Source organism: Podarcis vaucheri (genome assembly GCF_965113315.1).
Source record: "Podarcis vaucheri genome assembly, chromosome: 10".
NCBI lineage: Eukaryota > Metazoa > Chordata > Lepidosauria > Squamata > Lacertidae > Podarcis > Podarcis vaucheri.
In genome coordinates this window covers 25374629-25387873 of record NC_138748.1, presented here as the reverse complement: position 1 = coordinate 25387873, position 13245 = coordinate 25374629, and the positions used below count along the sequence as shown (strand labels likewise).

General features: G+C 41.1%; 1 protein-coding gene across 2 annotated transcripts in view; it reads right to left on the bottom strand.

Moving 5' to 3' along the window:
* Positions 1 to 13245, bottom strand: part of ANO6 (anoctamin 6) — a 69909-nt gene that overhangs the window by 34964 nt on the left and 21700 nt on the right. For both annotated transcript variants that reach the window (XM_082239564.1, XM_082239565.1), the window contains exons 2-4: positions 10935 to 11014; positions 6632 to 6757; positions 1812 to 1877 (exon numbers count right to left, since the gene is read on the bottom strand). In XM_082239564.1, coding sequence (XP_082095690.1) covers positions 1812 to 1877; positions 6632 to 6757; positions 10935 to 11014 — 272 coding nt within the window. The remainder of the gene's footprint in view (positions 1 to 1811; positions 1878 to 6631; positions 6758 to 10934; positions 11015 to 13245) is intronic.

The window sequence follows — 13245 nt, the reverse complement described above, 5'->3', positions numbered from 1 at the left end:
GACAAACTCAGCTGAGAAGTTCTCCTGCACTTGACATACCGAAAACAGTAGGAGCATCATAAGATTACAACTGGAAAGGTGGTGCTTATTTTTTAAGAGTGCAAGGCTTGCTGGAAGTCATCATCCTCCCCTAACCTGGCATACTATTGGTTCTTCAGGGATTAAAAGTGTGAGTTCAATGAAGAAGTAGCTATTTCCTGAGGGAGAGCCTGGAAATTTCTGCTTGAACATGGCTGCTGGTCTTTCTTACAATACTTCTATCCTTGAGCTTGGGTTGCTGTCTGCTAGGCATTCATGCACACACAGAGAGATGGATGGAGAGGGAAAGAGAAAGAGACCATGCAGTGTCCAATATTGCTTCTCCTTCTGCATCCCTCATCCCTCCAAGTAGGCCTGAGCAGAGGGAAAGGAAGAAGATGCAAAGAGGTCTAGGAGTTTGCAGGTATGCATGTGTTAAGTGTAAGGTAAGTCATGAGGACTTTACTCATCACTCCTTCTGATGATTCAAAGATGATCAGAAGGTATGATAAAGATACCCAGAGGCACTTTTGGCCTTACTGTTGTTTCATTGTTTTGAGGCTGAGACCTGGCACTGAAAGTAGATTTGTGAGTTTAAGCCATGGCACAAACTAAGCTCCAAGGAAAAGGAGATATAGGTTTTCACTGGAGAAAAGTGTCTATTAAAAGGGACAAATAACTGTCTTGTTTTAAGTCAATAAATCCATCAAGCATGTTATAAACAAAGTTGTATAAAGAAATTCTATTACTAGTTGTGATTACAAAATTTACCTCTGAGAGCAAGGTTGCTGTTTCTAAATGTTTTGATTGATGAACAATGCCAGTTGATGACACTAGCATAAAAATGACATACGGTCATAAATATGACCAAGTTGGCTCTAAAGCTTGATTTGCTCTTGATTTTTATCACTTGCCACATGTAATATATGCAGTTGACCTTCATTGTCCACAATATAAAATATCTGGGAATTGGCAGAGGCACTGTAAATTGTGCCGGTTTGAAGAGGGGTAATTTTTCTCTCTTCAGCTTACTATATTTCAGCAATATGGGTGGATGGAAATCTGAAAGAAGGCATGATTGTTGTGCATAAGTGAGAAACTGTGCAATTTTTATCTGATTTTTTCTTTTCTTAAAAAAGGTGGAATAACATAGGGCGTTAGAGAAGCTGAACAATATCACTTCATTTCTAGCAATCGTAGTCATCCCATAATATCCCAGCAAGTGCAGAAACAGAATGAACTTCTAATACTTATGCAGGAACACCAGAAGGAGCAGTTGACAAGACAGAAATACTCTGCAGGCATTACAAATCTACACTATTTCAGATAAAAGCAGATTAACTTGCAGTGGAGAAGGTACACTATGAACCAGAGCACTGACTGTGTTGCAGTGTACAGACAGAACTCTTGTGTAAGCTGCCTTTCCTTTTCCTTTTGGTGGAAGGGACAGCACCATTAAAACGTAACAGAAAAGGCATGGTTCTCCCATGGTGAAAGTGCAGGCACCTCTCTTTGCTGTAACATTTGAGACATTCTTTTGTGCAACTAAACCCACTTCAAACCAAGTGTTCTGAATGTATTGATTTGTCACACACACCTGAGAAATAGAATATATATAACAAAGAGGGAGTTGAGATTCCCCCCTCCCACTATTGCTGGATTAAAGAGAGAATGGTGTGAAAAAATGCAAGCACCTGGATAGATTTCAATGCCACTTCCATACAAATTCATTTTCTCCCCCTTTGATGAAAAAATTCACACTTTGCCAAAAGTACAAAGGAAGCTGGACTCACCGAACTTGTTGCTTCAAGCTGCAAACCACAGTTTATCAAGTTAGACTCATACGCTAGCCTCTTCCTCTGTTGAAATCGATTGAAAAATAGTTCAAGATTTTATTTTTTCCCCCATGAAGAGCATAACAATTCATATTCCCAACAGAAATGCACCAAGGTCTTCGTGCAAAAAGAACAAATCACTGCATTTAACTTATCACCAAGGAGCTTTAGAATCCGGCTTTCTTTGCATCTGTTTCACACATCAAAATATTAAGCTCTACACACAATGTGATGAATCCATACAGCAAACACATGTATATGTTTGAACGTGTGTGTGCTCTACAAGCACACAAGTCAGGGAGCTGGCGCTGGCCATGGTTCTGTGAATGTGCAAGGTGGCAAATATGGGTTTGCCACTGAGTGCGAAGCAGGCGTTTTTCTTACAAACAGACATTGTTCATAAAACAGAACAAAAGTAAATATATAACAATACAGTGGTGCCTCGCAAGACGAAAAGAATCCGTTCTGTGATTCTCTTCGTCTAGCGGTTTTTTCGTCTTGCGAAGCAAGCCCATTGACGGATTAGCGGATTAGCGCTATTAGCGGCTATTAGCGGCTTTTAGCGGCTTATCTGCTGATCGGATCAGCTGATAAGCGGCTTAGAGAAAAGGGGGGTGGGAAGGGAAAAAAACCAGCAGGAACTTGCAAGACATTGTCGTCTTGCGAAGCAAGCCCATAGGAAATTCGTTTTGCGAAGCACCTCCAAAACGGAAAACTCTTTCGTCTAGCGAGTTTTCCGTCTTGCAAGGCATTCGTCTTGCGGGGCACCACTGTACTGAATTTTAAGAAATAATTTCATAAATAACACAGACCACGTTTTCAATTCATAGAGTCTGTTCTACTGGTCAGTTACATTCAGTGTGAGACACTGCTATCATAGGAATTTTGAGTTTGGGGGAGAAAGAGGTGGGGAGAGAGAGGTGGGAGAAAGAAAGGGGTCATGATCTTTCATTCTTTTGCATAATGTATGTGTGGAGTTTTTGCATCAGTGTCACATGGATAGGTTCTTTATTTATTTGTTTGTTTTTGTTGGCAGTGTGAGATACTGGAGTGCCCAGAGCATGGCTCGTTGCATTTGGTTGACTGCAGTGAGGTTTTTCCGTGTGTGCAAGGGGGTGGGGGTTGTTGGGTCAAATTAGTCATACCGATTCACGCTATTGTTTTATAGGACCAGAAAAGAAAGTTTTCTCTTTGCGTTAAAGAAAACTGTTCAAACAACTTCTCAATTTGTCAAGCAGCCAAACTAAATTTGAATTGCTATATTTGAATGGTACAAGTGAGTCAGTAAAAGACTATTTACTTATGAAATCAGGCTCTTCAGGTCCTGGTAAACTGGATGTTCTCTGGTCTGTATCTCATGATAAATCTACAATGTACTGAGCCACTTTGTAGAGTGGTTTGGCTCATGCAGTTCTTCTGTCCTTCATGCAGTCTGTTTCATTAGCTGCATCTTGGTTTGAGGCAAGCCATGGTTTGCAGTGTTATCCAAATCTGGCAAGTGATTTGCAATTATATCCAACCAACCACCCTTCTTTGGAGCGAGGACAAGTGCAAACCATAGGTTGCCAGTTCAGAGATAATGATGGTATATGCCAATGGTATATGCCAAGAAAAAAATACTGTAGCTAATTAGGCTTGCCATGCAAGAGGAAAGAGATAGTGGTGAGAGAGGAATCACAAGCCTGAGGCTTGGTCATGTAATGCCAAACCATGGTTTAGCTTGGTGTTACATGGGATTCAACCCTTTGGTTTTATTTTATTATTATTTTTTATTAGGAGGGCTCCACAAACATTATATGTGGCATTCCTTCCCTGTTGGCAATTTGCTATTAAGTCCAGTTTAGCTACCAGAATTAGAATCAGAATCAGAATTATAGCATCTTAAGAGAATCCAGTGTTAATGGGGCAATGACTACAGTTGTTGCAGTCAAGGGGCAGAGACTGAAATAATAGCCAGTAGAAACTTTTAAGATTCAGCAGCAATGTTCACACAGAGCAGTGAGGAGATTCTCCTCCTTTTATGCTGAGCATTGTAGCCTTTCTGCTGCTGACTTTAGTGCTGAGATAAGCTCCCTACAGTCCTCAGAAGCTGACCTCTCTAGGCAGAAGATGGAGGTGCAAATCTCCCTGCAGTCATCAACAGAACAAAAGAAAGTTTTTTCTGTCCACTACACACACATGCTCCAGATAAGGGGTTCCTTAGCTCCCTATCCCGGACTATCAAAAGTGAGTAATGGTAGTAATTAAAAGATTTGTACAAGAACTGGGGTTGCATATTTTGGAGGACAAATGCAGATCATAGTTTGCTGGTTTAAATGTAAGAGAAAACTATGGGTTGTCTAAAGAGAAAGTACTTAATCAAAACCAGGTATTTGAGGGAAGAAGAGAGAGGAAGAGGAGATGCACATGAGTACAGGACTTGTTCCTCTAGTCCCAAACTGTGTTTCAGTGTTACTTTTGAATGGAGCCTTTGACGTTATGAAGGGTTACTCATTCATTAATCTAAAACTCTTATTAACATAGCTACAAATATGGTGTAGCTAAGCCCTGCGCTACAAACTGGAAATGTGAAAATGGCTCGATTGAGGTTAGAAAGGTCAGGTCAGGATCATGTTTAGTCAATCTAAAGAAAATTGATGTTATTGCCATTTTTATTTTCATTGCACTTTGGGGCTGCTAACACCATAGCTGGCCTGGTTTAGGAGGGCAGTGTGAGATTGCGTAGTCATGTGGGTTATAAATCACCCTACTTGCTTGCATATGGGTGGCCAATGGCTTCATTTCCATGTGGCTGCATATATTTTGCAAGTTCAAAACCCAGAACTAGTCATGGAATACAAAGCATGTGACAGGATATAATGGTTTTGTAATGCAGGCAAAAAGTGAACCAACTTCTGTTTTTTAAAACTTACTGGGAACTTTTAGATAGAAAACTCAGGCATAAATAATAATATTCTTTTAATTGTTCTATTTGGTTATGTATTTTTTATTTTTTAAAAATTGTTAGGACTACTGTTGTTATGATTGTACTTATGTAGTATTTTTATATGTTGAAAACAGCCTTGAGCATGGTTTTAACTTTGGAAAGGTGGCATACAAATAAAATGATTGATTGATGGACTGACTGAACACACAAAAATACAATATGCTAAGACTAAGACATGTCAGCAGATTATGCTGGGAACCAAACAGATAAGTGCTAAAACAAAACAAACCCACAAACTGGCATGTGTGGAAAGCTAGCAAGAACATGGGAACTGCACAGTGTAATCTTAGTTTAATTGAGGAAGGAGATCAGGCAAAATATTCAACAGTTAAACATGGTTGTTAAGAGTCAGTGCAATTCAAAAAGAAGGAAAGAAAGAATTTGAATTCCTGTCACCTAGGAGGAAAATATAAATTATAGGTCATTCAAAGGTAAATAGCATAGTTAAACATTTTAGGTAGTATTTTGAGGTCATTAGGTCCTTAACTGCTCTTGCACTTTTAACAGCTAAGTGACATATTCACATCTAGCAGGGGAAATTTCTTCCAGTGTAGACCTGGAGTGATAGTAAACTGCCGCTATTGAATTCCTGCTTATCATGCAGTGGCACCTATTAGGAAACAATGAGGCAACCAGGGTTCACTAGATTGACCACAAGAGACCTATGAAAAATAGGATGTTGATGCAACTGGCGCCACTTGCTGGTCCCCAAGGCACATTTATGCTATTTATGTCTCTGTTTTTTCATTATTTCCTCTTTTTGGGTTTAATAAGGATTATACCTTATTATATTATATAGTATAGCCTTCCTGGTATTACCTAAATTTGGATAAGGAAATTAGATGGTTGAACAACCCTTCCACCCATTCTAAAGACGCCTTCCTATAGAAAGCTAGCAAGTACAGAAGATAGCTTTCCTGTCTCTCTGATGAGCTGGTTTTCTAAGTGCAAGGAAGGGTGTTTTTGTTTTAATCTGGGTTGCATTCAAAGATTCATTCTGAAGGGGTACTATCCCAAAAGCGCAATACCAAGCTAAAAATTGAACTGTAAAGGTAAAGGGACCCCTGACCATTAGGTCCAGTCGTGACAGATTCTGGGGTTGCGGCGCTCATCTCGCTTTATTGGCCAAGGGAGCCGGCGTACAGCTTCCGGGTCATGTGGCCAGCATGACTAAGCCACTTCTGGCAAACCAGAGCAGTGCATGGAAACGCCGTTTACCTTCCCGCCGGAGCGGTACCTATTTATCTACTTGCACTTTGACGTGCTTTCGAACTGCTAGGTTGGCAGGAGCAGGGACCGAGCAATGGGAGCTCACCCCGTCAATGCGGGGATTTGAACTGCCGACCTTCTGATAGGCAAGTCCTAGGCTTTGTGGTTTAACCCACAGCACCACCCGTGTCCCTGTACGGAACTGTACGGAATGCATAACTTTTAAAAGCTTCCTTTTTTCATTCTTGGCCTCAGTCCTCTCTTTGTGGCAAGCGCTCAGAAAAGTAACCGAGCATGCCAGCACTAAGTACATTTGAATTCAAAGGATAATATAGCTTTCAACTACGAGAAATAAAACCCAACTGGAAAGATCAAGACAAAAAAAAAAAAAAAGGCCAAGGGGAAGAACAGCAAATCCTCTCTTTGTTTGAGATTCTATGAATCAGCTTTGTGGGAAAAGACAAAAGAAAAGAAGTGAAGGTACACCTTTGGAAGCTGCAATCACTAAAAACAGATGCTTCAAATTGCCCATAAAAGAGGAGTCCCCAAAAACAGCAGCATAAAACAAGAAGGCAAGCCATACCATTTGCTTCTTCTGAAAGCTCCTCTTATGTTGCTTTTTGCTCTCATCTTCATATGCTAAAACAAAGTCGATTCTTCTTTGGCCATCATTAAAGTAGAGGGAGTCAGGTTTCAGATTAAACTCTGCCTGTAAGGAACAGATCATACCTTTAACATTACAGCCATCTTTACATACTAGAGTGAAAATTCCAACATGCTATCATACAGAACATACCCAGCACAGCTTTGATAAGAGCCTGTAGACTCTCCTTCCTTGGAGTTTTTTAAGGAGAGGTTGGATGGCCATCTGCCATGGATGCTTTAGCTGAGATTCCTGTATTGCAGGGGGTTGGACTAGATGACCCTGGGGCGGGGACCCCTTTCAACTCTACAATTCTATGATTCTAAGTTCAAGAAAGTGCACATGTATGTTCAATTGGCTCAGCAGAGCTCTGTAGGAAAACGTTTGGATAACATCGCAACATACACGAAAGCTATGTGCCGCCCCACAAGGTGTAAAGATTGAATTTTAATCCAATACATGCTGAAGAAATTGTTTTTTTTATATAATGGAATGAATAGCCTACCAAAGCAAAAGCCAATGGAATGCATAAGCTTGTCGCTGCAGATCTTGGCAAACATTGATCTGAATATTTATCTCAAACGTGCACTGAAGCTTCACCTAGCTATCTCGAATATGCATACCGGCTTGTGTGTCTCTGTTTGCTAATGTGCCATTGGATGGCTTGAGCAAAAGGGTCACGCTATTTCGCTGGAAAGAATTGCTACACATCCTAGACAAGTGGGCAAGCAACTCTTTACAGAGAGGTGTGCACTAGTGGTTCTCACCTGCACAATGGTTTTGCCACTTAATGTTAAGTACCACATCTTTTACAGTGTGTACTTCTAAAAGCATGTCATAATTTGGTTTTGAAATAGCAATTGTTGTCTTATCCTTTTGTCCTCGTACAAATGTGGATCTGATGTTCAAAACAACACTGCTTTGAATGGTGGCTTCTTGATGCCATCACTGCTATTTTATCCCAGAAATCCACCAAATGAAGAGGCTACTTTGCCCATTCCTAAGGGTAGGGCTGGCTCTGATTTATTACGTGCTGTTGTTTTACCCTTACAGGTGGGGAAATGAGACTGGAAGTCATGGCTTTAAAAAGTGAATAAATCTGCAGCTGGAGCCAAGGGATCCATCCACTTAAATGAGCAACCTGGAAAAGAGGAGGCTGAGGAGAGATATGATAGCCATCTTCAAATATCTGAAGGGCTGTCACATGGAGGATGGATCAAGCTTGTTTTCTCCTGCTCTGGAAGGTAGGACTTCAAGTTGCAGGAAAGGAGATTCTGCCTAGACATATGGAAAAACACTCTGACAGTAAGAGCTGTTTGACAGTGGAACAGTCTCCCACGGAAGGTTGTGAACTCTCCTTCTTTTAAGCAGAGGTTGGCTGGCCATCTGTCATGGATGCTTTAGCTGAGATTCCTGCATTGCAGGGGATTAAAGCATATGAGCCTTGGGTACCTTCCAACTCTAAGATTCTGTGATTCTATGATTCTAACCTCATGGTCTGAAGCTGGGAATTGGTCTAGTGAGTTGTTCAGTACTGTGGGTCCTTAGTTCCCACAGAAGAGGTATTATGGGTGTGCAGTGACTAACAAGCAATATGAACCCACTGAACGGGATAGGCCTTTGGTAGGATCCAACAGGGCTCTTCTTAGACTCTCACAGGATTTACCCTTCCTATTATTGCCATATAAAGAGAAATGGTTGCACATCTCATGCTTTCTAAGCAGTTTCAAAACCTGATACCGATAAACACTTGAGTCAGTACAATATTATTTACTAGACAGAGTAAATGTTCAATGTTCAAAGTATCTATGTAACACTAAAAATAAAACAATTCAATCTGTGTAATTGCAGTAAGTGGGACTTCTTCGTAGGCAGAGATCCATACTTCTTGTTTCTGGTTAAGAAGATACCAAGAACTGAAATCATTTTGTACTGTTAGAAATCCAATGAGATGTGTGAAAGGATGGACTAAATCCATAAAATGCATTTAGTGAAGGATGCTGTATAGTGATTTAAGATGTCCGAACTCTCTTACATACTCAGGACCGCCATACCTTAAGGACCATCTCTTATGTAATGATCTCAGGCAGGCAAGCAAGTCCCAATAAGAAGTAATGACTCTCTGGCAGTTTTGTGTTACGTTTATTTACAAAAAAACACATCCAGAGCATGGCTTCTTGCCTGCTTGCATTGACAATAGTTGGTCAGTCTGAATCTCCACCCCTTTCACAGCAGGAAGGACACCAAATTCTCGCTTTTCCCCTCTTGCCCTTCCGTTGTCCTCTGACCTTATCCATTCTCCTAGAATGGGGATTGAGAAGCTGGCCTTCCCCCTCTGCACTTCCACTCAACACACTCTCAGTCGTCTGCTTATCTGCTGATTGCCTAGCAATGCTCTGGCTGCCTCCTAACTCTCCCACTTTTTAAGAGCTGACAGTGTTTTCTTCAGGAAGGGGGGGTCGAACTACGCCTTCTCGGCTCTGTCAGCCAGTTCTTACCTGCAGAGTCTCTCTCTCTCTCACTTAGCTCAGTTTCTGAGTCTGCCTCTTTCCCTGCACTTGGGTGATCCATGTTACTGACACCTTATAGGAATTGACCTTGACCCTGCAACCATCATCTGAGGCCCTTGTTTATGTGCTTCCTCCATGAAAGGTCTGGAGGGTGGCAACACGAGAGCGGGCCTTTTCCGTGGTGGCTCTCCATTTGTGGAAGGCTCTCTCTAGGAAGGCTCACCTGGTGTCTTTGTGGCATATCCTTAGGTGACAGGCAAAAACATTCCTCTTCGCTCAGGCCTTTGGCTAATGAAACTATCTATGGCCTTTTAAACAATTGGGGTGGGTCTTATTGTTTTCACTTGTTACTATGGTATACATTTTTGTGGTTTTATATTGTAAAATGCCCTGTGATCCTTGGGTGGTATAGGAATAATAATAATGCTAATAATATGAAGTTACTTTAAACTCAGCCAAAACCCTAAGGCCTCCTTCCATCTTTCACTTCCATTTCCAACTTGGGCTTATAATGTGCAGCACTTGCTAATTACTCATGTATTATATGAATACAGCCTTACAACAGTTAATTGGCAATGTTACTGGATGAAAAGAGACCACATAATCTGTTCTAAAACTAAAGCACTGCATGTTATTGACATAGTTATTCCTGAATAATTAACCAGCTATTAATTATCCTAAGAACGTAGAATTAGCATGAATGTTGTTGTGTACTTTCCTATGTAGCCCATGGGGGCCTTATAGGGTTGATATTGTGTGGCATAAGCAAAACAAGATAAAACAACAAAGCCTGTTGTGGCACTTTAAAGACTAAGTGGTTTATTGTGGTATAAGCTTTATTGGGCAATGAGGCATTTGGTTTTATTGCGATACATCAACATAGCTAAACCCTGTGAAAGCAAAGCAGTAATTGATCATACAGTACAATTAATTTATTTTTCTTTACGTAATTCTTGCATGTGAGTGTCTCTATTCTCATTTATATTCCTCTTAGTACCATGGTTATCAGTATTTCTGGGATGTTAACTAAGACTCAGAGGTCAAGGGTCAAATACAATTGGGTTCATCTTCAGTCCATTCCTGTCACATCTAATTCCCTAAGCCTGGTAGCACATCCTTCAGAAATGAAGATTCTGAAGTCTCAATATATTCTTCAGTAAAGGGAGATCATAGAACAAATCAAAGTGTCATGTGAGAATGGCCCTGCAAATTCTCCTTCTCTTCAGGCTCCAGACTTCTGAGGGGTCTTGGCACAGTGTCTCCAGTGTCCTTGAAAACTCCAGTGTGACTATGTTTTCCTTTCTTCTGCCACCACTGCCAAAATTGCTGCCACAATAATACTACTTATTGTTCTCCTTGCCAGAACACAAGCACACACACTCCAATATTTCTCTGATGAATATAGAGGTGTCCTATTATTATTATTATTATTACCCCACCCATCTGATTGGGTTGCCCCAGTCACCCTGGACGGCTTCCAACATATATAAAAATGTAATAAAACATTAAACATTTTTTTAAAAAAAATTCCCTACACAGGGCTGCCTTCAGATGTATTCTGAAGGTTGCATAGTTACTTACCTTCTTGGCTTGGCAGTTACATAACTCCATACCCTCCATTCCTCCCATGGAAGGGGGCAATATTCCACAAATAGTGGTGGTGATGGGGCCACCACAGAAAAGGCTTTGGAGAAGAAAGCAAAGATAACAACACTTGTTGAAGTAGCACCTACCCATTCTGGCTTATGCAGTGGTTGCTGGCCGGGCATTGTTCCATAGCTCTGAAAGATATCTTGTTCCACTTCTTCCAAGACTAAAACAATACAGAAGAGATGGTTTAGTTACAGCCTTCAATTTTGTGACATCTTCTTATCTTCTTCATTTTGGGGTGAAATTCTCAGCTTTGCCCTTTCATTCCTACCACTGAGAGTTAATAACATAATATGCTACATTAGGTTCATGAACCCAGATTATGTTCCTACATCAGTCTCAGTTCCCTATAAATATATAAAGCCCAATTTTGCTTTACGCCAGCATGGCCAATAATAAGGGATTATGGGAGCTGTAGTTCAAAACATATGGACAGAACTATGTTGGTTATCCAGTAAACGTAGTTTTAAGAACACAGATGGGCAGTCATCCCCAGGAGACTTTTTTGAACATGGGTGTGCCTTCTGGAAACATTACTGGACTATAAAAAGTGATGTAAAGGTAGATAAAGCACATTTATCTTACAATAAGATTGATGTGAAACCAGTGATATAGTTGTTTCTAACAGGATGAATTTTAAGTTTGGCTGCAGAGTTCAGTGAGCACTCTACTGCTTCATGGTGAAAGTTTGTGGTAAAATAAAGGCTATATTTTAAGCAGTGCTTTTTTCTGGGGGTACGCATACCCCTAAACATTTTTTGAATCTAAGGTTGGCTTCATTGAGGGGCAGTATGAGTAGGAAAATGAGAGTACCCCTAAATATGTATATACGGGGGAAAGCACTGATTTTAAGCATGTGTTCAGTTTAATTCTCATTTGGTATCTTGCTTGAGAAACAGATTCTCTTAACTCTGGGCAAGAGTAAAAGTAATGCTGCTGTTTTTTCTGAACCGTAATTATTTCCAGACGGCTAGTCTTTTGCAGCAAAAACAACTGAGAGTCCAGCAGTACTTTAAATACTTATTGTGGCATAAGCTTTCATGGATCACAGTTCACTTCCTTCTACCTCTTCCCTGCTCTCTCTTTTGTGAATTCCTCATCAGAGTTTTGGTTAATTACTATTGGCTCTGCATTGCACTGGAGAAAATTTCAATTTACTCTTAAATTTCCACTTATTTATTTATATCATCATATGCCATGGAGACAAATGAAGGATAAACAAGAAAATATGCAGATCATTATGTAACAAAACACCCACAGAAGATGGCAAGGTGAGGGTTTAAACAGGCAATTATTAGGAGTATGCACTGGACTGGCATCAAGATTTGGCTTGGGTCCATATTTGGTAAGGGGAGGGGTGCCTCCTAGTCCACCACAAAACTATTCTATGTATCCTACTCAAGAGAGACAAAACTGAGAAAAGAGCAACAAGCATGTGAGTTCAATGTGTTTATTCCCATCAACATCCTTCCCATAAACCACTGTGATTAGACAGCCACAGTGAAATAATTCCCTCTGATTAAATGCCCTGTGTCCTTCACAGTGGGCTATCCTTCTCCTCACGTCTCCCCCCGAGCCCCAGCTGGACCAAGGGCATTTCCTATTAGAATGGTTTTGCTTTTTCGCAAAAGAAAGAAAGAAAAGGTCTGTGGCGTTTTGGTTTTTTTGCAAGCAAGGAGACAAAGTGCCACAAGGCTTAGGGGAATTTGTGGGATAGGGAACTTGCAGAGATCCTATCTCATCTTGGGTAAACCCTCCAAACACTACGAGGCACTCTGATTCAACTCAAGGTTCATATAAAGCATGAGCAATTGAACTTGCTTTCAAAAATACATGCCCTTTGCAACAGGTCAGTGTGTTAGTCTTAGGCTGCAGTTATAAACACCCTTGGGACGCGGGTGGCACTGTGGGTTAAACCACAGAGCCTAGGACTTGCTGATCAGAAGGTCGGCGGTTCAAATCCCCGTGACGGGGTGAGCTCCCGTTGCTTGGTCCCTGCTCCTGCCAACCTAGCAGTTCGAAAGCACGTCAAAGTGCAAGTAGATAAATAGGTACCGCTCCGGTGGGAAGGTAAACGGCGTTTCCGTGCGATGCTCTGGTTGCCAGAAGCGGCTTAGTCATGCTGGCCACATGGCCCGGAAGCTGTACGCTGGCTCCCTTGGCCAATAAAGCGAGATGAGCGCTGCAACCCCAGAGTCAGTCATGACTAGACCTAATGGTCAGGGGTCTCTTTACATTTTACCTTTATAAACACCCTTATGATGGAGTAAGCCCCACTGCACATAATAGGGCATCTGAGAAAACACGTGTAGCAAGGATAAGCAGCAATTTTGCATTCCCTCTTGGACAACCCCCCAGAGGTCACATCTCCATGGTATGTGTGATCAGAACAAG